The sequence below is a fragment of the Phyllostomus hastatus genome, unplaced genomic scaffold (assembly GCF_019186645.2).
Source record: "Phyllostomus hastatus isolate PE091 unplaced genomic scaffold, TTU_PhHast_1.1 phas_contig_283, whole genome shotgun sequence".
NCBI classification, from domain to species: domain Eukaryota; kingdom Metazoa; phylum Chordata; class Mammalia; order Chiroptera; family Phyllostomidae; genus Phyllostomus; species Phyllostomus hastatus.
This window is the reverse complement of record NW_025333833.1, coordinates 2519671-2546969: the sequence shown is the minus strand read 5'-3', so window position 1 is coordinate 2546969 and position 27299 is coordinate 2519671. Positions and strand designations below refer to the sequence as shown.

Here is a 27299-nt window from a genome sequence, read left to right as displayed (position 1 = left end):
TACCGCTTTAAAAATTCCTGTTTTCACCCATTCTACCTGCTTTGTAAAGCAAACTTTTAACTGATTCTGTCCCTACTTCCCAAACCCACCAAAATATTCTATTTTCCCGTAAGCGGAACACTACCTGTGTGGATTAGAGAATGAAAAGCCTGATTTTTTAGCTTACGTATGAATTGCACACAAGCGTTAACAGTTACGTAACTGACTCTGGCTTCCATTCCCATGGAAACTGAAAATGAATGATTAAAAATGGGACGTACTAATTAAAGAAGTGCTTAATTTCAGGTGCCCCCTCGCCCCTGGCTGTGGGGCCGGCACCACGCTCGCTCGGGAGAAGCAGGACGAGGGGACGGCGGGCGGCCGGGCACCCCCACCGGCCGCACTCCCTGCGCGGCCTGCCGCTGCCCCGCTCGTCGCTGACATCTCCGGCTATGTGTCAAGTAAACTGTTTCCTTAGAAAAACCCAAGAAAAAATATGAAAAACACCTTAGTGGTTCTTAAAATTACATGTGTACAGTTAAAACGCCAAGTACACTACAGACACAGCTGTGAAAATTACTGTTACAAACAGTACAATCCATAGTTTGGCATAGTTTGAACATGAGGAACTATAATACTGGGGAAAATAGTACTTTAACAGAATTTAGGAATTAATTGTTTTATTAGCATCAAATAACAAAGAGTCAAAGATTTGTTCAATTCTTTTTCATGTAAATAGAGAAGAAATATTCTTTGAGTTAACTATATGTACATGTTGCTGACAAGTGACAATATCACATGGACCATACAGAATATATCAAAAGTGCTTCATGGGCCCTGCCTGGCGTGGCTCGGTGGACTGAGCAACGGCTTGTGAAACAAATGGTCCCCAGTTCAATTCCCAGCCAGGGCACACGCCTGGGTTGCGGGTCAGGTCCCCAGCAGTGGGTACACGAGAAGCAACCACACATTGATTGGTTGCTTCTCTCCCTCTCTTTCTCCCTCCCTTCTCCTTTCTCTAAAAATAAGTAAATAAAAAATCTTTTAAAAGAAAAGAAAAAAAGTGCTTCATGATTTGAGGAAAAATGATCAAAAATATAAATTGAAAAATGATCAAAAATATAAATCAAATGGAACCAATAATCAGGGCTATATTTCCACCATTACTTTCCTACAGACCTAAACCAAATAACTTTAGAAAGGTATCTCATCTGTAATGGCCCATAAAAATAATCTTTAAGTGAAGTGCATTAAACTAAGTCAAGTGCAGCACGCTATCTGCTGGTACCCAATCTTTAAAAACCTGTCTTACACAAACGGAAAATCTCTGCTACTTGTTAAAATCCATGCAGGTCAGGCCACCTGAATCTCACGTTTCTGCTACGTGTTCACTTACAACGTGTCATTCCGACCATCTGCTCTAGTGGGAACTAGCTGATGGGACTTGGTATCTTCCCAGACAGCCCCCTGGGAAATGTCCGTGACCAGAAACTGTCAGAGGACCCCCAGCCCGCTGAAAGAGTAACGCCCTCACCAGACTGACGCTGTGCGTGCTGTCCAGATGCTGCGGCGGACGGCCTGAGCTCCCGGTCTGGGGAGGGCTGCAGAGGCGGCGGCGGCGGCGGGGGGCTCTCAGTTGCAGGCGCCAGGGAGGACGCGGAAGGCTGCAGAAGCTGCTCGGCCGGAGTGTCGATGTCCATCACCGCGTCACTCACGTCCACGCCAGTGCCTGACGGGGCCCCGGGAAGAGCCGACACCTCCAACGGACCTGTCCCACCTTGAGAAAGGACGTGTCAGTGCAAGCTCAAACACTAAATGCTTTCCAAAACCAGCTACTCAAAGAGAGGCATGTTCAGGGAACACAGGCACACTCGCACACATGCCCATACACGCACACACGTATGCACACACACAGGAGTATGTCATATACAAGAAATCAGAAGCACGCACTGGTGGTCTGGTCTATTTGACTAATTAATAGGAGTAAACATCTACCTACAGCATATTCTTGTTAAAATAATTGATCTTTTAAGCAAAATGTCCAACATGGAAGCTTTAGACAAAGCTAAATAATATCTTGTGAGATGCTTATAAACACTGCCTAGTCCGTTAAATTTAATGATGATTTGGATGTAACAGCTAAATAGAATAACCGATTTATAGGGATCTAGTTCCACTCTGTACCATCATGTGCTTTGTGAAATAATTAATGGGAGTTTCATTAGCAAAACAACAAACAGGCCAGAACAGGACTGAGGTTCTCATTCCATTTCACCAGCCGTGACACTTTAACCGCTGAACATGACGCGGCATGACTTTAAAAGGCTGAGGGTCCACTAGGTACCACCCTAGGCTTTCTGCTATCTGCAAAGGAATCATTAATACTCAATAACAAACTAAAAGGATAAACTGAACTTCATCAAAATTAAAAACTTCTTGCCCTGGCTGGAGTGCCGGCCTGTGAACCAAAGGGTCGCCAGTTCGATGCCCAGTCAGGACACAGGCCAGGGTTGCAGGCCAGGTTCCCCATTAGGGGGAGTGCAAGAGGCAACCACACATCGATGTTTCTCTCCCTCTCCCCGCCCAACCAAAAATAAATAAATAAAATGTTTTTAAAGAAGTTAAGTGATATTCATGAATTAACCAAACGCATTTATAGGTGAAACACAATAGCAATCTTGGGGTTCAGAGCACTTAGGGGCTGACTTCTGCAGCCCCCCCCCCTTCTCACAGAGGTAAGCAGCTGGCCAGAGACCACCGGCTGGAGAGTAGCGAGCAGCCAGGAGAGCAGGTTGCGGACGTCGTCGGAAACATGACTAACGGCCAGTGCATACAGGAGCCGAAAGGAGAAGGCATGCAATTACATAAACTTGTTTACCTACACAGTCTATGTATTTCTGCTCCAACACAAAAGGACTTTAAGTGGGAAATACCAGATGCTCTTACTTTTTCTGAGAAAAGCAAAAACTAAGGGCTAGAACAAGGGGGCCCTGCAGGGCCAGTTGCACCCCGAATGGGCTCCGTCCTCTCCCGCCTCACGCGGCAGCAGGAACCTTGCACCCCGCAGATCTAGAGCGCGGTGGGCAAGGCCGCCCCAGCAGCACCACCAGCGCTCCGGCGGTCCGGTGAGCAGGACACGTACCTGCGGACTGGGCCCGTCCTCGGCCTCGACTGCTCTGTGCCACCTCGCTTGCTTCTTCGAACCACCTGGACAACATGTCGGACATTCTCTGCATCAGCGACACATTGGGACTTTGCTCTCCTATGACAACACAGGTCTTATCAGTGACCTAGTCTTGAGTCGGCATCTTTCATTAACGCAAAACCCAGGTTTGAAAGCAACTAGAAGCCCCAAATTGCCCAAATGAAGCCTGAGAAGGCGCACAGGCCTACCCGAGCCCCCCTTGCCCGCCCTCCAGAGTGGGCCCTGAAGGGGTGGCACTCCGTCCTCGTCCCACGTCCTCAGGATCGGGGCTCCCAGCTCCCCGTCACCGCCCGTTCTCAGCAACCCCCACACCGACCCCGCCCGCCCCTGAGAAGGGCCCGGGCACTGCACGCTGAGCAGGCTGAGAGAGGTTTGCCCTCTCACTCAGACTCCTTACACTGAATGTGTTTTCACCATCGTTTACTGTAAGCAAATTCCACACGTCTGAAATGAACTGAAACCAGAGCATTTTAGTTGTCTCCTCCCTCCCTGCTTTTCCTCCTTCAAACGCATGAGTTTTTGCTTAAAAGCATTTTCCAATGAAGTATGACATGCAAACTGACAATTCGTTTCTATTCTACAATCATATAATTTAAAATGGAAACCGTTCCTGAATTTTCTGTGAAAACAGATTTTACACTTTATCGCCTTTATATAATACAGCTTTATATTTAAATGCATATTATGAAATAACACCAAGGATAATACACTGGGAAATGTGATTTTGACCTAGAAAGATTTCAGAAGTTATTAGAATAACATGCTCACTTACTGAAACACACACAGACTGGCTCTAAAGTGCCCCCTTGAAGTTCCCAAGGTCGTTTCCTACACCTGTCAAAGGCGCCTGACGGGAGGCAGAACATTTACGTGCTTAGGAAACCCTCTAGACAGAACTGAGGGTTTTCGTTCCGTGCAGATCTAACAGAAAGGCACTGGCAATGCCCACTGTGTTATGGGACGACAAGCATTCTCACACTCTCACTTAAAAATGTTCTACCGTATTTTTCCATGACCATCCAGTCCCCTTACACTCTCGTCCCCGCCCCCCACCCCCGCCCCAACCATTATTCACGTCCAGGAGTCCTTTTCCCTTTTGCTCCATCGCTGTGCCCCTAACCCCCCCACCCCAGCTGTCGTCTGCTCTCTAGCCTTCTGACACTTCCAGTGGGAGTGTCAAGTAGTGCTCTTTGGGGAGGAGGATTGGGTGACTATCAAAGTTAAAATGCACCATCCGGCGACCGTGCCAGCCCACTCCCAGGACGTGCCCGCGGACACGCACACGTGCGCAAGCGTGCTGGGAGCTGTACGAGGCTGCTTGCTGCGGCCCCACTTGCAGCAGTGAAAGCGGCGAGCACGAACACGAGGTGAAACACGAACTTTTAGATGCCATACACAGATAAAAAAGGCGACCAAAGCACAGTTACCATCTCGCTCGCGCTCACTCTCGGGCCTCGCGCGGGGTCCAGTGTCCGACCAGTCGCCGCGGAGTCTCAGACGCTTCACCGGGGGCTGCCGCAGCTGCAAGGGAGCAGGACACTCACTTTCTCGCCTTCGGAAGCGCACTTGAAGTCTAACAGACTCTCCCACCTCCCTACTCTCGGTGCGAGTCCGCCAGGGAGGTGCCAGATGGACACGGGACAAGAGCTGAGGAAGCCTCGCGGAGGAAACCCGCAGCCCTGGGCAGAGCCCGCTGGGCCGGCGGAGAAGCGCGTGCGCGCCTGGAGCAGGGAGGGCCGGGGAGGGCCGATGGTGGGGTGTCGTCTGGTGATGGAAGGTCTCGCAGCCACGACAAGGACCTCAGCCGGGCTCTGAGGCAGGTGGGTGCCCTCGGAGAGCCGGTCAGAAGAGTGGCGTGATCTGATGGGGGGGCTGCGGGCGTGCGGCGGGGGGCAGAGGAGAGAGACGGGACACCTGGCGCCAGGCGGAGGTGGCAGCCAGCGCGGGGGGCAGCACTGCAGAGCGGGTTTGCGTCTCAGAGCCGAACTGTGGGGGCCGGGAGAAAATGTGCGGCTGGACGCGGCGCAGCTGTCCAGTAATGAGATGGGACAGGGGCCACCCCAGTAAATGCAATGAACAAAGCAGAGGAAAAGGAAAAAAGAGGGAGAAAAAGAACTTAAAATAGGAAAGTGAGAAGTAAAAAACAATGGAATAAGACAAAAGAATATACTAAATAAAAAGAAGAAAATAAATTATTGGAGGATATGAGGACATAAAAAGAGGCCCCCACAAACTGAGAAACGTACAGATGTAGAGGGAACGTAAGAAGAAATCACACGTTATCACGTACTAAACCCGGTCCACACTTTAGACCCTGCTTAAGCTCCCCTCACGTCCCCGTGAGGACCGGTCACCCCTCCCCCGGTCTGCCTCTACAGAAGGTAGCTCTCACATCCTGCCCCCTTAAGTGTCGCACGCTCGTTTGCCCGTAGCTCTGCTGCCGCCGGACCGTGACCTCCTGCGTGAGGCTGGGCGCCGCCCCGCGCCTGCGCCTGGGCGCCCTCAAGCTCAGTGTCGGACTCAGTGGGCAGCAGGCGCCCAGGCGGGACCCTGCGGCCGAGGGCTCAGCACGGAACACGGAAAGAAATGGCGTGGGATGAAGATGGAGACAGATTTCCCATTTCTTCCTCTACGAACACCTCAACTGTTGGGTTGAGTACAATAAGCATAATCTGTTTTTATCGTTTTAAGCCATTTTCAGGGTTATTTCTCTTAACTTAGTTGCTCCAACAAAGTGCTGAGAAACACACACCCAGAGAACAGGCCCGAACCGGCTCTTCCAGGCCGGCTGCGCCTCACTCGCCGCGCAGACGCCTCCGGCTGACGCGCGACGGCGGGAGCGCTGGTGGGCCCCCGAGACTGCTTGTGCGTTTCCCGCTCGTCACCCCGGGGCAGCCAGAAGGCCTCCCTTGGACGTGCGGACCTCGGGGGGCACTCCACGGCCGCGAACACCGCGGAGCCACGTGCTCTGAGCGCTCCCCTGCCGCCGGGCCCCCTTCTCGCCGGCCCACCGAGGCTCTCAGGCCCGCTGCCACCTCTACAACCCCCGGTGTCCTGATGGAGTAACACCACTTCCTCTGACTCTGCAGCCCTCAGAGCCTGCAGTTGTAACAGCTGCGTGTGGCTTAGCGTCTCACAGCAATTGCACAAACACGTTCTTTACAATGTGCTAATAGGCCTTGGGCCAAAGCTAAAAACTCACTAATCGTCAATAAGAAGCAATGGTAAATTTCAAAAGTCATTTCACAAGCCAGAGTATAGTGACTAAACGAAGGACAGTGTAAAACAGAAAGGCCAAAGTGAAAAACATGTTGGGGAAAGCAGCTTAGCAGGGGAAAGCGAACATTTGTTTCTACCGCTGTGCACGGCCACGGATGTGTGGTTTCTAGTTTCTGCCTTTTATTAGGAAGGAAACAGTTAACCTGGTTCTGTGTGTGTGTGTACATACGTACATATACATATAACATATACTTTAACCTGCCTTCTTCCCACTCACTCATCTGCGTTTTGCGACAGGCCCCCGGAGACAATGCTACACACTCGCAGCTGTGAGAATCAGGCAGGTGTGGACGCGGGAGGGGCTGCCGTCCACGTGTGAGGGGCCGGGGGTAACAGGCAAAACCCGGCCTGGAGCGCGGACATGAACACTCGGTCTCCCACACACCTGCACATCACACTTCTGTTCCTCTAACTGCCTTTTCGGCAACCGCCAGGCCCGCTGCTGCTGTGCGACCCAGAGTCAGCGAGCCACGCTGCCATTAAATATTTCCTCCTCAGAACGCCACAATACTTTTTTAGAGCCTTTCTTAACTATCGGCCCCTTTCCTTTCATGAGTGTCTCATGCCCTTGTTCCCTAAACTGTAAACGTCCTGAAAACGAACTCTCCGTTTCAAAGCCCTTCGGGCCCAGAAGTCACCGGAGAGCGTGTCCTGAATTACTGGATTACACGAGGAAGGCGGTCCCGAGAACGCACCTCCTCCCTCCTCTCGTCCGCGGAGGGTGTCCGCAGCTCCCGCGCGGTGTCGTCCTTGGGGTCGAACAGATAGATGTAGTCCGAGGAGTAGCTCACCAGCACCTCCTGGCCGTCCTCGCTGTAGCACAGGGACGTCACCCTGCAGGACTTGTTGCTGAGATGCGGGGGCAGGAAGCGGGCCACCATCCCGGCCGTGCCCCGGCCCGCGTAGTTCCCTGAGGAAGACAACCGGACAGGGTTTAAAACTCACGTTTTTGAGAAAAACATTTTAAAAACTCTTAACTTGAACTAGGGAGATAAGTGATTTAATGTAGCAATAAAAACCCAAGCTATCATATTCTATAGGGTCCAGCACAAGTAACGCCCTTTTTTTTATTACAAAATCACAAGCATGTAATTCTGTGACGTAACTCTCACACTCAGGCACACCCTACGACATTCTAGGTGAAATGTTCAAATTAAAACTATACATTATTATACCCATATTACCCTACCCACCACAGTCAAGCAGGCCTTACTGTGCCTAGACCCTGTATTTCTAGAACAGGCTCCTTTTTCAATAACCAGGTTTTATAACAAAATTTTAGAAAATACAGTACAAAGGAAATATACCTTTATAAAATTCATGACTGTCTGGAATTCCAGATTATATAAACATTTTATTGGAAAAGAGTTATTTAATTTATGATTATAGTTACACTAAGTCATCTAAAAATTCTCAAAATTTTTATAATAGGAAAGCTGGTATTTATCGGCATACTAGATTAAATAATGCAGTATCCTTTGAAAGTGATCTACCTTTTATATCCTTAAAAAGTTTCTGAGTGTTGTGAAAGGTTTCTCTTGTAAGATAACGGGGGGGGGTGGATACTAGTCCAGCTTTAATTAACTTGGGTAGTGGTCAGTGCAACGCACAATGACCGAAAGGGGCGCGGTGGGCACGTGGCGCGCTGGGGGGCCAGGATGACAGAGGGGGCCACCAGGTGACACTGGATTCTAGAATCGAAGTCAGACACCAAGCAGTGCACGCGATCCTGCACAACGCGGTCTTGAACGAGGTCTTGCCCAAAATGTCAATTGCATGCCCTCTGTTGAGGGACAATAATTAAGCCTATAGTTTAATATTATATTAATACCGTTTTCCCAAATGTGCACATCCTAACAGAGAAGACTCCACAATCTCCATTCAGAAAAAATAACCCCCCCACCCCGGTCTTCCCGTTTCAGTAACCTCTTTAGTGGACGTAAGCTGACAATGAGATTGACACTGCGTCCATTTCTGGCCAAGTCTGCTTTTATTTCCCAGTAAAATGTGTGTGAATGTCCAGAAACGTGTACACAGAGCTGATGTTCGTGGTGTGAGTGTGTGAGTATCCCAGGCTTCCTTTCCTGAGAAAATGCGACTGGAAGCTGGCTCTGAACGGGGACTTGCGGGAGTGGCGGGGCCCCACGGAGGGTGCGGGGAGCTGGAGCCCAGGAGTGCAGGGCGCAACCAGAGTCAGTGCCGCAGCCTCACTGACGGCACTTGAACTCGGCCGTGCAGGCACGAACAGGCTACATGCCAACATACCTCCTAGTCACTGTTCGTTCTCAACCCTTCTCTCTGCCACGCGTACTGTTACCCTCTTAAGTTAAAGAAAATGGCAAAGAGAAATCAGGAAAGCCAAGTACTGAGGTCTGGACAGCGCCCCCACCGCCACAAATTCACGTCCACCCAGGACCTCAGCGCACAGCCCTGTCTGGAAAGAAGGTCTCCGCTGATGTGATCAGTATGATGAGGTCGTCGTGGACTGGGGGGCCCTGGAGCCAACAGGACTGGTGTTCTCACAGGGAGTGGGAAGGGGAACACACGCACAGAGTGGGGGCGGCGGGGAGTGCGAGGGTGGGAGCAGAGGCCGTGGGGAGGGAGGCTGAGGACTGCGGCGGCACCGCAGGCAGCAAGGAGGCAACCCGAGCCTGGGCCTCCCCTGGACCCCCAGCACAAAGCCAGCCCGCCTGACCTCCGCTGCAGCCTCCGCGCCAGGAGACAGGGAGTGCCCGTTCTTCTAAGTGACCCTGTGCACGGCCCCAGGGAACGGGCACATTTGACCCTCGGTCTCTGGGGGTTTCAAAGCTGTGGATTCAGTCTCCTGCGGAAGGAAAACAGTGCTTGCCACCCTCGGAGGGCAGAATGTACGCACTGTTCCCAGCCGTTCTACAAGGGACTTAAGCAGCTGGGGATTGGGGTACCCCAGGGGTCCCTGCAACCATCTCCTGAGGATACTTAGGGGTGACTGTACATCAAGTGTTGTAACTTTTTAAAGTAATAAACTGCAAAAGTATCACCCTGATAGGATCATAAAACTTGGTGAAATGCTGGTTTTTATAATACATATTCTCTAAATCCATTCTACTTATAAATTTTATAACAAACTCATGACATTTTAAAATTGTAAACAGCACATTTATTCTCTGAACAGACAGAATCTTGTACTCCTTCCGCGGCAGCTCTGTACCTGTAGCCCTCGTGCCCAGCATCCTCCGATCGTATATTCGCACCGAGCTGTCCGAACAGCCCACGGCCAGGTGGTACGGCACCGGCGGGCAGATCGCTACGGAAGTGGCGGCCCGCCGGCAGTTAATTAAAATATCCTACAAGACAAAACAACGGCAGTTTCACAGAGCTTTCAGTAGAGACGATACCGTATTGAAAAAATGTTCTCTTCAATGAGAAGGAAACAACCTTTCTCAGAAATCCCAATTCAGTCAGTACGACCACGAAGGGGGAAAGCAGTTTTCTTTGATTTTTCAGATTTCTTTCTATTAGCGAGCGCTCCTAACTGCCAGCTGGTGTGCAGGCGGGACAAACACGTGCGGCCGCTGTCCCTCCTCAGCAGCTGTCACCCCAGAAACACGCCGTCTTCCCCACAGCTGGCCGTGCAGTTCCCAAGTGGACTTCCAACACAAACTGTGTGCTTTCCTCACAAACCAAACACAGGGAGAAACTACACATGGAAATACTAAATCTAATTAAAAGATTTTAAAACCACCAATAATTGAGTGATGCAAAATACATTCTGAAAGGAAAAAATAAAAATTGTTCCCAGATTTAAGACTCAAAAAAAAAAAAAAGCAGCTACATTAAGAGCAGCTACAAAAAAGTCAGTGATAATTCAAGAAACTCATTATTTATATTATCGCAGTTTAAAGCCTTTTTTGAAACTAGCTGCATTTCAAATAATGACATAATACGACTTCAATTACTCCTCGGAAATGCCTCCCTAGCCTCACACACATGAAGAGCGAACACCTTTAAGAACGTGAAACACTCACACATGTAACATGTAAGTCGTTAACATGTTACAAATGCCCGCTGGACAGCACTGACGGAGGCACGGAGCGCCTTTGTCTACGACGAGTGCTCCTGGCTGTTTCACGGGGTGCTCGCAATATTTTAGTTAGAGTTGTTGCTACTAATATTAAAAAATTCTCAGTTGATTTTAAACTTTTATACTTTCCTTCACTTGTAAACTCTTTCTCCCTACCAGTTCAAAAACAAAGTACACACACACACAAACCCTGTAAAAGACAGGGTTTACCCCAGTGTCCCTCCTTCCCTTCATGTAAGCAGTAGAAAGTGTAAGAGCCATAACTCTGAATATCTATCCTTAAGGTATTCTGTTGATTTTACACTATTTTGCCTGTGACTCAGCTCCTCACTCTTAGGTTTTATTAGCTTAATTATTGACTTAGAACATTATTCCTAATACATGGAACTGGTTCACCAAATGCCTTTTATAATTCCGTTTTAGTGGTTAAGGACTGCTTTAATTGCCAGTTTTCTTCATGCTTTACCTCTTAATTTTTATATATAAAGAAGTAAAAAGTTTTATTAAGGAAAAAATTTAAGATTTCAGTTTTGTTTATGTTTACAGAGGGGATGGGAGGGAGAAAGAGGGAGAGAAACATCCATGTGTGGTTTGTCTCTTGCACGCTCCCTGCTAGGGATCTGGCATGCAATCTGGCATGTGTCCTGACTGGGAATCGAACCACCGACCCTTTGGTTTGCAGGCCACTGCTTAATTCACTGAGCCACACCAGCCAGGGCTGAAATTTTGACAGTATTTTCATTTATCAGTCTTGCTTTCATCTTTATTTTTACTGGGTGTTTTGTTATAAAAGCACAATTAAATCCTACCACATCGTACACTAAAATACTGCTTATGAGGATTTGGCATAACAGACTTTAGTACCTCCCTTTTCCTAAGAAACAGACCTACCGGATACCCCCAATACACAGCCTGATATTTTAAATTTATTCTGCCTTTTGCTTAATTTAACTCTTTCCCAGCTGTGTGTGTGTGTGTAAATATATGTAACATAAAACCTGACTTAAAAATCATACACTTGAAAATTTAATTTCTATTCTTTTTTTCTTTCAATATAGAAAATAATCCCCCCAAGAATGTTAATAGTAACATTATTAGCAAGCACTTAACCTCATTACTTTCAGTAAAAAATACATTTAGCAATACTTTCTTATTTTATTTCATACTTCAAAATGATTTGAGAAAAAAAGCCACACTCTTTAAATAACATCTGAGGTTAGCTGTCCAGGGCCACCGTGTGACTGCTCAGGTTTTTCTCAGGGTTAAAACAGTATTAAATACGAAATTGGTAGTGAGGCTCTGTCTCCAGAGAACTGAACTAGCTGAGTGACAAACACATTGGTAGAATGGTATCTTACTACTTTTTTAGAAAGATAACATAAATTGTTGGTTTAAAAGTCAGGGTTAAATCAAAAGGAAAATATTAAACTTTCATTATGGTTATTGGTAAGCCACAATTATCTCCATAAGTAAATGAGATACACTGATAAATTCTTCAACTTTTTATAATGCCTGAGCATATACTGAATAATTATACACATTTTCATTTATATATTTGAAATGTACAATTAAAATACAAGTTATCTAACTTCTCTATTAATATTTTAATTTTTAAAATTTGACCATAAAACACTGGTATTTGCTACTGAAGATTTTAGCAGAACAAAGATGGTAAAATTGATCCATAATCTCACAATCCAGAGGGAGTGTCCCGTGATAATTTTGATGATAACCTTAAGTACTTTGCACCATTTACACAGAAAAGTGACTCTTACGTCTTTGCAGTCTTCTTTGGAGCAGCTGGTTTTGATGCGCGTGTCGAACCACCTGACGGTCCCGTCCTCGCCGCAGGAGAGGAAGGTGTGCGGGTCGTTGGGCACGGTCATGATCTGGCAGCGAGAACAAAGCCCAGGCACCGTCACTGGCCGCTCGGGCGGGTGGCCGCCGCGAGAGGCGCGGCTACGGTTCCAGAAAACGGGGACGGTGAAGGCCACGAAGAGCCCCTCACTTCCGTTCTTTATGAGTCACCCACGCCACAGTTCGGAGTAGTGCAATGCACACAGAAATACGCAAGAAGTAACTGCTGCATTAATAAAATCCATTACTTTGAAGTTTGAAATGAATGTTCCTACAAATAGAAAGTTCTTTAAAATGGAAAACTTCTAACAACTTCGATAAAAATTCTGCTCTCAAAAACTTAAACTAGTCAAAGCCTAATTTTTACTTTCTGGATGTAAATGTATACTTACAAAAACATAATTTTTTCTTCTATGATAATGCTTAAGAAAACCATAAGATGCTGAATTGATTAAAACACTTAACTGACCTTTCAAAAATTTTGACCAAATTTCACGATTAAGATACTCAACAAACTAAGAACGGAAGGAAAGCACCTCAACTAAACACAGGCCACAGGTGAGCAGCTCACAGTTAACGCCGCAAGCCAAGGGCGAAAACCTGAGTGCTCCCGCCAAGATCAGGACCAAGACAAGGATGCCCACGCACGTCACCTCTATTCAACATGGCACTGGGCGTTCTGGCCGGAGCAATCAGGCAAGAAAAAAGAAATAAACGTCACAGAAATTGAAAGAGAGAAAGCGAAATTATCTCTGATTGAAGATGACATGATCTAATATGCAGAAAATTCTAAAGACTCCACAAAAAAAATTAAGACCAACAAATGAATATAACAAAATGTCAGGTTAACAAATAAACACAAAAATCACTTGTGTTTTTCCTATGTACTTACAATAAGCAATCTGGAAAGGAAATTAAGCTATTACACTAGTAGCAAAAAAAATAAAACACTTCGGATTAACTTATTAAAAGAGGTGAGAGACCTGTGCACAGAACATGACGGAACACTGCTGAGAGAAAGCCGACACAGACGAAAAGACATCTGTGTGGGTGAACTAGAAGACTTGATACTGTTGAAATGTCCGTGCCACTCAAGGTGGTCTAGATGTGTGTGTGTGTGTGTGTGCGCGTGCGGGCCCGCGTGTGTGTAGAAAAATATTAGGGTGATCTAAGTTTAATGCAATTTCTATCAGAATCCCAGTGGCATTTTTTCTTTCCTGAATCAGAAAAAATCTTAAAATCCATATGAAATCACCAAGGACAAGAAACAGCAGCCACAACCTGGACAAAGGAAAACAAAGCTGGAGGCCTCACATGTGCTGATTTCAAAGCACACGACAGAGCCACCGTCTTTAAAACACTGTGGCACTGGGACGAAGACAGACACACAGGCACACCGACCACGGAAGGCCTGACTTCGTAAGAGACAGCAACAGAGCGGTGAAGAGGGCACAGCCCAGGAGAGAGCCCTCAGGCACAACACAGGGGCGTCTTTTAAAAGGCTGACGTCTGCGCTTAGAGTACAGTGGCTCACGCCACCGCAGACGCACAATAATGAGTATTATTAATGCTCGTTTCTTCTTTCTTAACTGTACTCGCAAGCTTATCAAGACTTGCTTCCTCAAATACTTAACAGAAACCTAGATATTCTGCCAATGATTTCCTTGCCTACACATGCATGAGTGTGTATGCATACACGTACACAAATCTACACATATGAACGTCCACGCGTGTACACACATACTTTACACACACGCGAAGGCGTGGGTGCCGCACCTCGTAGGTAGTCCCGTAGTGGCATGTGAACTGGCACTGTCTGTTGGTCTCCGCGTCCTGCTCGACGTTGGTGTAGAAGATCACGCCGTCCCCAGAGCAGGACACGATCTGCTTGTCGTTCGTGCACGGCAAGAACTTCGCGCTGAAGATGTTGGCTCGGTGCCCGGAGCGGATTGTCGTCAAAACCTGAAACACACAGAAACGGGAGAGCAGCTCTTGGTAATTTATTGTTTCCTAGAAAGAAGCATTCATATTGAACATAATCATGGCCAGGAACACATTCTCATTAACATTCTCATCTCGATGAAAATTATCATTTGATTCTGCACAATTATAATTAGGGAACAAAGAACTCAGAATCAATCATAGTTTCTTTTTTTCCATCTGAGATGTGAAGATAACTCCTCATTACCAAGGCAGTTATTTGTTACTTTTAGGATTATTTCAGAAATACCTAATCAAGCATATTTCGGTTGTCTTCAGCTGGAGGACTGGTCCGAATAAACTAGCCCATAATTTCTGGAAAGTGAAACTTCTCCTTTTTATATATTTGAGATTAATGACATATCATTAAGACAGACCCTTAATAAGAAAGACCTCTAATCTCTTCAATCTATATGGAGTGCTCTGAAATTAAGTGCACTTGCAATAAATTAATCTTCTCGTGAACTCACAGGATCTAAAATAGAGTGAAACTATAAGAACAGATTTGACTCAGAATCAAAACACTACTTTCCTGTCTAATGAATCAGAGTGTTTTACAATTAAAAAATATTCCTATATGACACCAAATTTGGAACTATCAAAACAACTATGTGAAAAAGATCATCATTATACTTAAAATCTCTAAAAGTATTATCTGATTAGTCATTTCTCAAACTGGAAATGAGGATGGGTAATGATTAATTGCTTTTCGGATACACAAAATCTACTGGGAAGCATGTGTAAAGCAAATGTTATTTTTTAAAAATAAGCAATTGAAGGAGAAACATGGTCTTTTAAAAATTCCGCCATGGGGCGTTTTCACAGAAGAACCTGGAAAGCAAGGATCTGCAGAGGTACCGGCACGGCTGCGACGTCGCTCACAAGGGACAGGAGGCGGAAGCAGCCCCGGGGCCCACCGCCAGATGAAAGGGCTCACCACACGGGCACACAGCGGAACGTCAGTAGCTCCCAAAAGGACGGAAATCCCGACACACGCTGCCGCGTGGATGAGGCCTGAGAACACGCTGAGGGGCACGAGCCAGTCACAACAGCACAAATGCTGCGCGCGCGCGCGCGCACACACACACACACACACACACACACACACACGAAGGAGGTTCGTCAACATCGACCCGCGGCCAGCAGCACCGGCTGCCGTACCCAGAACCAGATGCGGCTCTAAGAGCGGTCAGGTCCTCAGGGACGGAGGTCAGGGGCTGCGGGGAGCACGGAGGGCCGCTGCCCCCTGGGCAGGGTTTAATCCCGCGGGACTGAAGAGCTCTGTGGCCGGCCGGCGGCGACGGCACGACAGACAGGTGAATGTATACGTGATGTCACTGAACTGAACTTCTAAGCATGGCCGAGACGGTTCATTTTATGCTGCGTATATTTTATCATCACGTTAAAAAAAAAACAATACAGCTCTGCATCTTTTAAAACAATTCTACTGGTACCTAGATGAATGATTCGTGTATTATGAGCATTACAATTCTGACAGTGAAATCGAAAAGCATTTCCACACATACAGTATTTCAGGATATTTCTCCACAGTCAGAAGAAGGTGGCCCTAGTAATTCCAGACCTAAGAGAAGCAGAATTTGAAAACATCGAGTTTCCCTCTGGTAAGTCAGGACAGTTAAGTAAAGCTGTGTGTGAAATACAGTTATGGCCTATCTTTTAATCAAGGGCAGCCTCAACATGACCTCCCTCTAGGCTAAAGGACCACAAACACTTATTTAAAAACCTTCACTGTTTGTAGAAATACGAGAAACACGTGAACCGTCTATTCTATGAGACTGCTAAGTAGTGAGTCAGACTGCCCATGTACCATGTTCTCACTGATACAAAACAGCAGCGCACTTCTGTACATGAAGTCAGAGGAAGGGCCAATAAAAACCAGAACACAACCCTAATTAAAACTTGACATGCTATGATACCCGGCTTGTTGAACTGAATGTCAAGAGGCGTCACTGGGACCTGGCCCTGACAAAATCCAGTTTTTTAAACTGCTTGGCTTCAGATTAGATTCTGTGAGCATAAAAGAAACAAAAAAATCATACACATCATCTTCCCACCACCCCACCGAAGAATGCTCTTTTCAGATAATGTCACTTCTGGCAGTTTTATCCACTTGGATAACACGAAGCATGCTTAACTACTCCCGAGTCAAAAGGCCGAGAGAAACCTAACACTTTCCTACAGAAGGCAGGGGACCTGACTAGAACAACTTCCAAGTTACATAACAGACTTTAGCAAGATAAGAATATTCTTCTGCAAATGTCCATTCCATGGTTATTTACAATTTCTTGATTTCTTTTTCTCGTTAAGTTGTAGATTTTTTAAACCACTAACCTTTCTGCTGTAAGGATTACTAATTACTAACTTGGTGTCATCTGAGCCAGATAAAATATATTCTCCAGTTTCATTCCAACAGATTGTATTAACCTAAAAAGAGAAAAGAAAAAAAGAGATTTCAGCAAACTGAATATAAAAACAGGTGTGCCACCTTTTACTTAACTGATGGTTCAATTTTTATACCACTAATGAGGTTACACCTATGGTAAATAGTATTTAGCAGTTTACTTATCGAAAGTACATCCTGACCACCATTTAGCAAACACAATGTTCTGAAAATTCACAATGAAATGTCTGTCTCCCTTAAATTTTATTATTTAAATTTATTTTAACTTCTTTTCTATCCAGAGACACAGACCCAGGCCCCCTAGAAAGGAACCGGGAAAGCTCCCTGCACGCCCCCGGAAGCCCAGGCTGCACCGCCCTCACGGTCCCGGGCGCGCCCGTCGAGAAGGCCGGAGGGTTTAGACGCAGACCCGTGCATGAACGGTGAGGACTTTGAGTCAAGGGGTCTAAGACCCCTCAGTGGAGAAAGAACAGCCTTTTCAACAAATGGCGCTGGAACAAGTGGATTACACACAAGCAACAGAATGAATTTGGACCCCTGTTTCACACCATGTATAAAAATTAACTGAAAACAAACAAATATCTAAAGCCAAAACTATGAAACTCTTGGAACATAGGTGTAAATCTTCATGAAAACTAAAACCACAATGACTTACTACTTCACGCCTACTAGGATGGCTATAATTTTAAAAAAGAAAAAGACAAGAGTTGGCAGCATGTCATGTCAAGAAACGGGAGCCCTCCTACACCGCTGGAAGGGCTAACTCCACAGCACGGCCCATGCCCAAGAGAAGAAAAAAACACGTCACACAGAAACTTGTACACAAACACCCGCAGCTGCATGATTCGTAACAGCCCAAAGGGAAACCAACCCAAACATCATACACAAAACGTGACTGCCTGTTTGCTCACGGAAAAGTACCCACACAACCAAACATCCTTCAGCCGCTCAAAGCAGGGACACGCTGCAGCGCGGGCGAACCCAGAAGTACTCCTGCAATGCAGAAGGCGGCCTGAAAGGCCGCAGACTCCCCCACGGATCGGATCCCCGTATCTGCGGCGTCCAGAAGAGGCCTATCTACGGAGACAGAGGCGGGGCAGTGATGGCCAGCGGCCGGGTGGGGAGGGCGGGCAGTGACTGATAAGCGGCGCCCACGTGCTTCTGCAGACGCTGGGGACGATGAGAACCAGGCAGTGGTGTCGGCCGGGCCCCAGCACAATTGCGTTGTAACAACACCAAGTTCCAGGGAGATAAACGGTGACAGAGGACGCCTGACTCGGGGTGGTGAACACACAATACACTGTACGGTTCATGTATTATAGAACTGTACCCCTGAAACCTACATAATTTTATTAACTAATGCCAGCCCCAATAAGTTCAATAAAAATAAATAAAAAATTAAAAAACCACTGAATTGCAGGTTCAATGGGTGAATTTTACAGTACGTGAGCTATATCTAAATTTAAAAAAAGAATTAGACTTACACTTTCAGTCAAGATGGAGTAACATAGACAAACTACTTTAAAAAAACATACTTTTCTAAATTCAAAATTAATTTAATGTCTTAATGCAAAAGTGGATTCCCCCATTCCCTGCAGTCAGGCATGATCTGTTGGGGGGGGGGGGCGGGCCTGGAACACGTCTTCAAACACCGGAACACTGGGTTTGAAGTCCTTCACGGTGTGGAATTAACTCTTACTTACACAGCCATCGTGCACATTCAGGGTTGCTTCAAGTTTTAATCTTTGGATAAATTCTCTTCTTCCTGTTTAGAAAGAGGGAGAGAACTAAGTAAATCCTGCGTTCTACTGCCGAGTGGAAGCACAGCACTGCGGTCAAGACCTCCCACGGGGCGTCGGTAGGTTCCGGCTCTGACTGCAGCTCCTCCACTCACGGAGCGACACCGGGCAGGTTAAGCCCACCCTGCGGTGCCCTGGCTGCTCTCCGAGTCCCCGAGTCCCCACCCACCTCTGCCCCCGCGGCTGCTGCAAGCAGTGCGTGACCCCAGGACAGAGAGGGCTGGGTGCAGTGTCTGGACCACAGCGAGGATCAAGGGCTCCCTCCCTCCACCCATGCACCCAGCAAACACGCCGGGGGCTCACTCCCTTCCCAGCGGGCTCTAGGCTCTAGGAAGGAGCTGGAGGTGCAGTGCTGAGGCGGGACAGCAGCAGCTCCCTGCGCGCAGGTGGGGGACGGAGGACAGGAAACGACGCGGCTCCTGGTGAGGGCGCTACAGGGAAAAGCAAGCAGCGAAAGGGGTAAGCCAGGCCGGAGGGCAGGACAGGGTTTTCGGCGTTACGCAGGTTTGTCAGGCGCTGCCCACACTTACGCACACCCCGATTCCAGAAGTGTGACAATATTTCCAAGCTCATTTCACAATGACGAAATGTGGCGGAAAAAGGAAATCAAATCAACCTAGATGTCCATCCATGTAGGACAGTTATAACACTACAGAAATAGACCATGTTCCTCCTTTGGAAAAGAGGAGTGTTTCCCTTTAAGAAATGAATCCTCTGCACCAGAGGAGGACCACAGGGCGTCGTGTTTATCCAGAGGCTGTGATGAAAGGAAGCGGAGCACATGACAAAGGGCGACAATTAGCTAAGTAATCAGGCTGATGAGGGCGCGCTACAGTCACTTTCGCCCGTGTTCTCTGCCTCCTGCGCTGGGGCACGCTTCTCCGCTATGATTTCTTGCCGTTCCACGTGAGGACCGCTATCTTTTTAAGCCAAAGTGGGTTTTTTCCCCACCTTGCTGATAAATGTCAAGATGGCTAGGTAGAGGATGAGCATAGGGGTTAAAAAATAATTTTATTTGGGGGGGAGGGGATGCTCTATGGTTCCGAAACTTATTGGAATAAAACAATTCACAGAAATTCAGTAAAGTATTTGTACAAACTATGTTGTACTTCAACTCTTCGAATCTTTCCATTATAAAAAGATGCTAATAGTAAACGAATGCACTTTAAAAAACCTTTCCCATTTGAACAACTGACAGGTTTGGCAATTCTACTAAGTAATAAAATAAATTAACAGTTAAGAAATAAAGCAGTCAAATTAACAATGTGGTAACAATTCATTAAAATGCTTTTTAAAAAGTGCTGGAAATTTTTCCAAGCTTCAAAAATCTGGTTTTTACAACAGAGCTCTAGCCACTGCTGTCTACAGGAAACCACGGTGGCACGTGAGAGAAAGGACAAGAGCTAAACACACGGCTCCTGAGTGATGTTTCTGAACGTGACTTTGGAGATCGAAACTGTTAGGCGTCCACACACCCCCTAAAATGTGCTTCTGAACTGACCAGCGTCAGCGCCCTCCACCATTTCAGTGGCAGCGAGTACACCACCAAGAATGGGAGCTGAGAGCCCCCAGAAAATAAGGATGGGAAGTTGAAACACCTGACCCCCCCAAATCGAAGTAAAAATAAACCCACGTCCATTACAGAGGGCCACAGAGCCCGGCCTGCTGGTGGGCTAACACGCGACCTGCCATTTCACGGGTGCCGGCAGCGGACTCAAGACGCCCAAGTCAGAGGCAAAGCACTGCGCCGCTCCCGGCCCGGCCAGCGGTGCGGGCTGCAGGTCACAGGGGCTGCCCGCGCCCCCCAGTTCCCACTGGGCAACACGGAGCGACCTGGGAGCGACACTGTGCCAGCAGTGGGTCTGAATCACGGAGGGGACCGAAATCTTATACCCAGAAAACCTGCCTGACATAATGGACACATTATCCTCATCACAATGGACAATAAATAAACGTGCCCTCTGCCCCAGAGGGAGATACCGTATCTCCCAAGGCTGTTCCCCACAGAAACGTTCTTGGAAAGGCAGCCCGGACAAAGCCGCCAGGGCCTCTGCTCGAGAGATGCCAGGAATGTCGGGAGCCACGGAGGACCCTCCCCACAAGGACACCCTTGTTACCTTACGGGTGAACCGGCCTCCCGCCGGGCCTGCTACTCCAGCCTGCCTGCCTCCTGTAACCCCACCTCTGCCTGCACACTCCACTCAGTAGTGAGGGCTGCAAGCTCCTAAAAAGAGGAACACCCTCGGTTCACCCAGGTACCCCAGGTGCCCAGCACAAAGCGGGCGCTCGGGCTGTACTTGCTGAATCAGTGGGTAAACGAGTGGGACCCGCGTCTTCCCTCTGTTCTGTGATCCTCTCCGTGGTACCCACGCCTGGCTCCCTGATGAGACAGGAGACCTCGGGACACGAAAGGGCCGGACCCGCGTTCAAACACCTCACTCGGGCCGCACTGCACACAGGCTGGGCGGAACTCGACCCCTCGGAACCCATTTCCTCACTGGTGAGGGTTTCACGTTTGGTGGGAACAACACCGCCGGCCCTGCAGGTTTACTGTCGAGAGAGTGAGTAATCAGCGCGCGCAAACCCCTGGGTGTGCCGGCACACTGCAGCCTCCCCACGGGCCTGGGCCCCTACCCGTGGGCCTGTTCCCAGTAACACTGTCGGGGGGAGAGAGAGAGAGAGAGAGCACTCCGTTAAAGGAGTGGAGGTCGCCTCGGCTGGTGGAGAGCGAGCAAGGCGAGCGACACTGAGAAGGAGGCGCCACCACGGACACGCTCCCTCTTCTTCCTGCTGTTGCCCCTCTGAGCTACTTCTTAAGGCCAAGTCTCCCGTCGCCTACATCACTGCCCTCCCTGGCTCACGGCCAGGGCTCCCTCTCCCTGCACCGTCCTTTCGGTCGCCTCCTCGTCATCGGCTGGGCTCTCAGAATCAGGGCCTGTCAGTGAATCCGGTGGTCTCTTGTAAGGCTGGTTTCTCCGGACCTCAGCGTCTGATCTGTCGCCGCTGACAGCTGTCTGCCCGAAGTCGTCTTCTGCAGAGCACCCCCACCTCCCGCCCCAGCACCTCACCCCACAACCAGAACTGAAAGCCAAAGGGCGACAGAACGCCAGGGAGACAGAACACAGACAAACACGGGGAACAGAACCAAATATGTGTAAGGTCTGCACACTGAAAAATATAAAAGCATAACCCACCGCTGAGGGAAATGGACGAACAGCTAACGAGGAGGAAGAAGAGCCACCTCTGTGGCCTGGCTACTTCCGGGGGGGCAGCCAGGCCCCCGAAACAACGCACAGGTCCAACGCGGTGCCAGCCAAAGCCCCGGGGGTCTTCCGTGCACAAATCGGCACACTCACTGATTCTAAACTTTCTATGAGAGTTCAAAGGACCCAGAATAGCCAAAAAAAAAAAAAAAAATTTTTTTTTTAAGAACCAAGTTCAAAATCTCGCCCTAGCTGATTTCAGTGCTCATGACTCAGACAGGGCCTACCGGCAGAGAGACAGACACCGAATCCAACGGCACGTGGCCGAGATCCCTGAGCTCCACGTCCATGGCCAATTCTCTCCCACCAAGGGAAAAGGGCAGAGCTCTCCGAACGGCGCTGGGCCAACGCACAGTCTCAGGCCGAGAGGGAAACTTGACCCCTTCCCTCGGAGCACAATTACCGTGAAATTGTTCACAGACCTAAATGTGAGAGTCAAAAACACAAAGCGTCCAGAAAAAAAAATGTATGGTGGAAATCACTATGACCTTGGACTAGGTGAAGATTCTTAAACAGGACACAAAAAGTATGCACCACAAAAGACCCTGTTAAGAAAAATGAAGAACAAGATAAACTGGGAGAACATACTTGCAGAACAGCTATCTGATTAAGGGCTTGTATCAAGAACATGTGAAGAATTCTCACAATATTAAAAAGGTAAATCTGAACATTTAACCAGAGTGCAGGGGTCGCAGATAAGCCGTGAAAAGACAGCCTCGCCAACCAGGAGGATTAGATCAAATGCAGAGTAGAACAACAATGTGCCCCTCCATATGCAGGAGAAAGGCTAAAACTAGGAGGGCTCGGACCCCACGCGCTACCGAGAATGTGGAACTGGATGCTCCCACGCGGCTGGCAGTTTCTGGTAAAGCCACACACACCCCCCGATGCAGCAATCCCACTGTGGGCACTCACCCGAGAAAGGAGGGTTTAAAAGTGTCCCACTCTAACTAGTTTCCAAAGTGTAAATGAAAAGTCTCATTATTTATATCTTCCAGATCAGCCATCAGCAGTGTTTAAAGAAATTTTTTTTAATCTGCTGTAAATACTTGGGAACCCAAGCTGCACTAACCTTGACGTCAGTAACACTCAATGACAATTATTTAAAAAAAATGCACACCACCTAGTAGAGTTTTGCAAACCTCAAGCCGAGACTCACTAGCGGACCTTCTACCGGATCAACAGCAACATTTTCAACATGGTCGTAAACAGAAATGAGAACGTACCCCACCCAGCAAGACCAAACCACGTCTGCAGAACCTTGTATTTCAGCTGTGGGTCACAAGCCGCTCCCTGTGTGTGTGTTTACTGTGGGCTGTGGTCACAGCATTTTCGAAAGCCGACCCAAAGCCTAAGAGTGGTGCCAGGCCGGTGCTACCGGAAGCTCTTATCCCTGCTAAGCGCGTCCACCCCGCGCCAGGGAGAGACCAGATCCTCCGCAGGGCGGGCCTATCCTGCCGGCTGCGCTTTGATGGACAGTATGGCCTCCGGTGGTCTTATTCTCAAGAATCAGCACATTCTATTGTATATGGTTTTCACATTTGACATCTTCACTACTACAATCAGACATTTTTCAATGTTCACTGAGATTTCAAAACTCAAGAAACAACACAAATCTCCACTAACTCTTCCCCAGTAGCTAACTCGGAGGCAAAAGTCAGAATGCACTGACCTTCGTAATATAACTTGGCAACACGTTGTAAGTTTGCTAAATCAGAATGCAGATGTAAGCCAGGACATGCCAGAGAGAGTCATCTAAATGCAAAATCCCTCTCAATACATAATGACCTTAATAATATTCAGACACTGTCTTTCTAATCTCCTTACAGGAAAGATTTCAGTCTCCACCAGGAAGTCGTCCCGGGCTGCCTGCTATGTATTCTGAACGTCTGCGTGCCCCCCACCCCCCTCTGCTGGAATCCAGAGCCCCTCGGTGACGGCATCAGGAGGTGGGCTCCTGGGGAGGTGCGTGGCATTGGATTCGGGCTTTTCTAAGAGCCCCCGCGGCCAGGAGCCCGCAGGGAAGAGGGGGGTGCGCACCACCAAGCAGGCCTCACGGGGCTTAGAATCTCACCAAGTGGACAGCAAATCTGTCTTCCAGCCTCCAGGCTTGTTCCAAATAAACTTCTGTTTATAAGCCCAGTTTATGGCATTTTGCTACAGCAGCCCACACTGACCAAGACACTGCCTCATCATAATTTGAACATTTTATATTAAGCATTTTATACATTATAGCAAACAGTTCCCTCAGAAAGTTGCTTAAAATTTACTTTTGTCAATTACCATTTTTTAATTTAGAGGAGTTAGGAAGTGTTCATTCAACTTGTAGACAAGTTCGTCTAAAATGAGACAAAGATGGAAAGAGGCGATGTACAGAAATGATAGTTTCCTTTATAAGCAATGCTTATCTTTATAAACCCGTATCCCCTAAGCTGTGTGTGGCTAATAGCTCATTGTAACAATCACTGAACTCCAAAAGCATGACCTGAGAAACTCTGAAACACCTGCACACTAGTCAGGACTTTGACAATTAGTGTTTAAAAAAATAAATCCCACACTGACATTAACGTTGGGTTCATAAGGATGACCATCCCCGGCCTCTGTCCGAGCCCATGCTGGGTCAGGTGAACGTGGGGCTGTGAGGAAACACATGCTTTTTCTCCCAAATAACATACGACAAATTATCTTCATTCCCACGATGTAAAAGAATGTTTTGTGAACTGTAATTCTATGAAAGGAAAAGAGATAATTAACCAAATATAAATAAAATCCATGTCGAAGCTTGAATACTACTGGTGAAAAGATACATTCTATGGTGCAATAATTTAAAACGTAAATGTCACAAGAAAAATCTGTCAATTCGTTCTATCCCAGTTTCACTGTGATTTGGCAACAGTTCAATATTAGAAATACAAATAATGAAAATAAATTAGAAATATAATTAACCTACAATATTATAGATAATCAGAATGTTTAAATGTTGAAATCTCAAAAATGGGATCTATTTACTGTCTAAAACAGCTGGACTCAAACTGCTTAAAAGAAAGACTTTATAAGAGTACTTCAAAATATCATTTTTTAAAACTCTCATTAATCCAAATACTGCTAATGTGGATTTTGCTGTTTCCTGAATGCTAACCCAAGATTATTGCTGTTGTGTTGACGAGCTGGGTAAACCCAACGGTATAAGGTATAGGAAGGCCAATCAATACAAGCTATTTTCAAATACTTAGGAAACCACTTTTAAAGGAAGCTGTTCTGAGAATGTGCTAATCATAAAGTATTTATGATTAGCACACTTCAAATGTTATTTAAGAGCAGGAACTCCCTGTAAACATACACATATATTTGAAAACCTATCATTTAGACTTTCCACTAAAGACAGGAGACTCCTGTCCTACTCTTCCATTTCCCTTTGCCCAACCCAAACTCCACTCCGTTAGGGAGGGAGTTAGAGTAGGAAGGGGAAAAAACACAGGGTTCTGACTTTAATCAACTGTCGCAGACACAGCTGACCTAACGGAACCAGAAGAAAACATTAACGTATAAGCCCACATGCGTTTCTACAGAACGAGCAGCTCCGTTTGTCCTGCCAGGGAAAGATCTCCCAGATGTAGGGCAGAAAAAGCAAGCTGCACAACCACGTTCGCAGTAAGACACCGTGCCTGCAGGTCACAGACACACACGCACAAAACTGCAGCGTCTCGGTGCGTGTGTATGTGCCGGTAGGAACGCAAAGGAACGGTCTGGACAGATACTCAGGAAACAGATAATGAGGTTATCTCCAGGATGTGTGTGTGACACTGGGATGGGAGGGGTCACAGGCATTTTCGCTTCATTTTTATTAAGTTCTTACAGAGACTGTATTCAAGTGACTTAAGACCCTAAAGACACAAGAATAAGAAGAAAAATGCTTCCAACTTAACTATTTTAGAAACCAGAACTGTTAGATGTAATGAGATTTCATCTCCTTTTACTGACTTGAAGTCAAAACCAAATGACACCCATAAAGACTTACCCAGCAAAAAGAGACAAAATTGGAAAGAAAAAAAATTTAATGTTGTCTCGTCTTCAAATAAAAGAGAAAGAATAAAGAGGGATGAAAAGATTGCACAAGAAAAAAACAGACCCATACTCAATAGTGGACTTTTTAGTTAGCTCACGCATGACCCAGAATCCTAAAAAGCCAAAACAAAACAAAAAAACCCCACTCTATCCAAAACGAATACAAAAAGTGGAATACGGTTCCCTCAAGCACTGAAGGCTGTTTTTAGAAAGGTGAACTAAGAAACAGAAAATGCCAAGTGTGTGTGCTGCAGGGCTGGGAACGGGAACGCGAAACCCTACACCTCCTTAAGGCGGTCAGGCCCAACCGAACAGCGGGTCGCCCCGGAGCGCCCGCGGGGGTGGGGACAGCTCAGCCCTCACGTCCAGCCTTTGGCCCCGAGCCGCGGGGCACTACGCGGAGCCAGTTCGGAGCGTGAAGTCCCCGAGGGTGGTCGCCGCGGCGCAGCCGACCCCTAAACCCTCCGGGGACCCAAGGGGAGTGGGTGTCAGCAAACACTCTGGTCCTCCGCTGAGCGCGGAGAGCGCTGGAGTAGAGCAAGAGCTCCAACTTGTGCTGCAAACGCTCCGGGAGGCCCGGCAAGTCTTCTCCTGAGTCCCGCCCCAGAAGCGACCCTAACCCCGTTCCTGGCCGGTAGTGTCCGCGCCCGGTCCGGCCCCACGAGGAAACCCCAGCCAGGGCGGCGGCTGGCAGCGCGCAGAGAGACACGGCCGCGCAGGGCAGGGCGCGGGGTCCGTCCAGAGGGATCCACCCAGCGCCCCAGAGCCTCCGGGGCGCCCCGGCCAACGCGCAGTCCCACCGCCAACAGCCCCCGGCCGCGGCCCCCTCCCCCACCTCTGGGCGGCGACCTCAGCGCCTCCGCCCCGGGGCCCCCGCTCACCCAGGTAGCGGCTCCGCAGCCGGGACGGGTCCTCCAGCCCGAGGGACCGTTTCCTCACGTCCCACAACAGGTGTGGACAGGAGCCACCCCGAGACATGGCTCCACCGGGCCGGGTGGGAGGGTAGCCCACCGCGTGGGGGAGGGGGCAGGGGAGGGGACGCGCGATCAGCTCCCGAGCCGCACAGGCACCATCCGCGCGCCGGGCCTCGCGGGCGGGCGCAGCGACTTAGATGGCGGCGACGCCTTCGCCCCCGAAGCCCGGCCGCACCCGGGCCAGAGCTCGCCTCATACTCTCCTCACACTCCCCAGAACATCCAGAGATCGGCAACAGTCTCCTCCCTCGGCCCCTCCAACGGGAGGAGGAGGTGGCGGAGGCGGAGGCGGCCGCGACTCCGCCCCCCTCCGACCCCGTTCTCAACACCCTCCCTTCCAGCCTTTCTCGCGAGATGACGACCATCGGGGGCCTGAAGTCGCCGGTCGTCACACCTGCCCTCGTCCTAGAAAAG

General features: G+C 48.2%; 1 protein-coding gene across 8 annotated transcripts in view; it reads right to left on the bottom strand.

Annotated features, from left to right (window-relative positions):
* DCAF6 (DDB1 and CUL4 associated factor 6) overlaps positions 1-27092 on the bottom strand; it is a 69114-nt gene extending 42022 nt beyond the window's left edge. For 3 of the 8 annotated variants that reach the window (XM_045838516.1, XM_045838513.1, XM_045838515.1), the window contains exons 1-10: positions 26794-27090; positions 18489-18550; positions 16716-16808; positions 14160-14345; positions 12302-12415; positions 9654-9789; positions 7159-7373; positions 4612-4705; positions 3122-3241; positions 1514-1756 (exon numbers count right to left, since the gene is read on the bottom strand). In XM_045838516.1, the coding sequence (XP_045694472.1) occupies positions 1514-1756; positions 3122-3241; positions 4612-4705; positions 7159-7373; positions 9654-9789; positions 12302-12415; positions 14160-14345; positions 16716-16808; positions 18489-18550; positions 26794-26890 (1360 nt within the window). In that variant the 5' untranslated portion in view covers positions 26891-27090. Of the gene's footprint in view, positions 1-1513; positions 1757-3121; positions 3242-4611; positions 4706-7158; positions 7374-9653; positions 9790-12301; positions 12416-14159; positions 14346-16715; positions 16809-18488; positions 18551-26793 lie in introns of all 8 variants that reach the window. The other 5 variants (XM_045838510.1, XM_045838514.1, XM_045838511.1 and 2 more) reach the window with 3 other exon arrangements.
* Between the last annotated feature and the right edge of the window lie 207 nt (positions 27093-27299).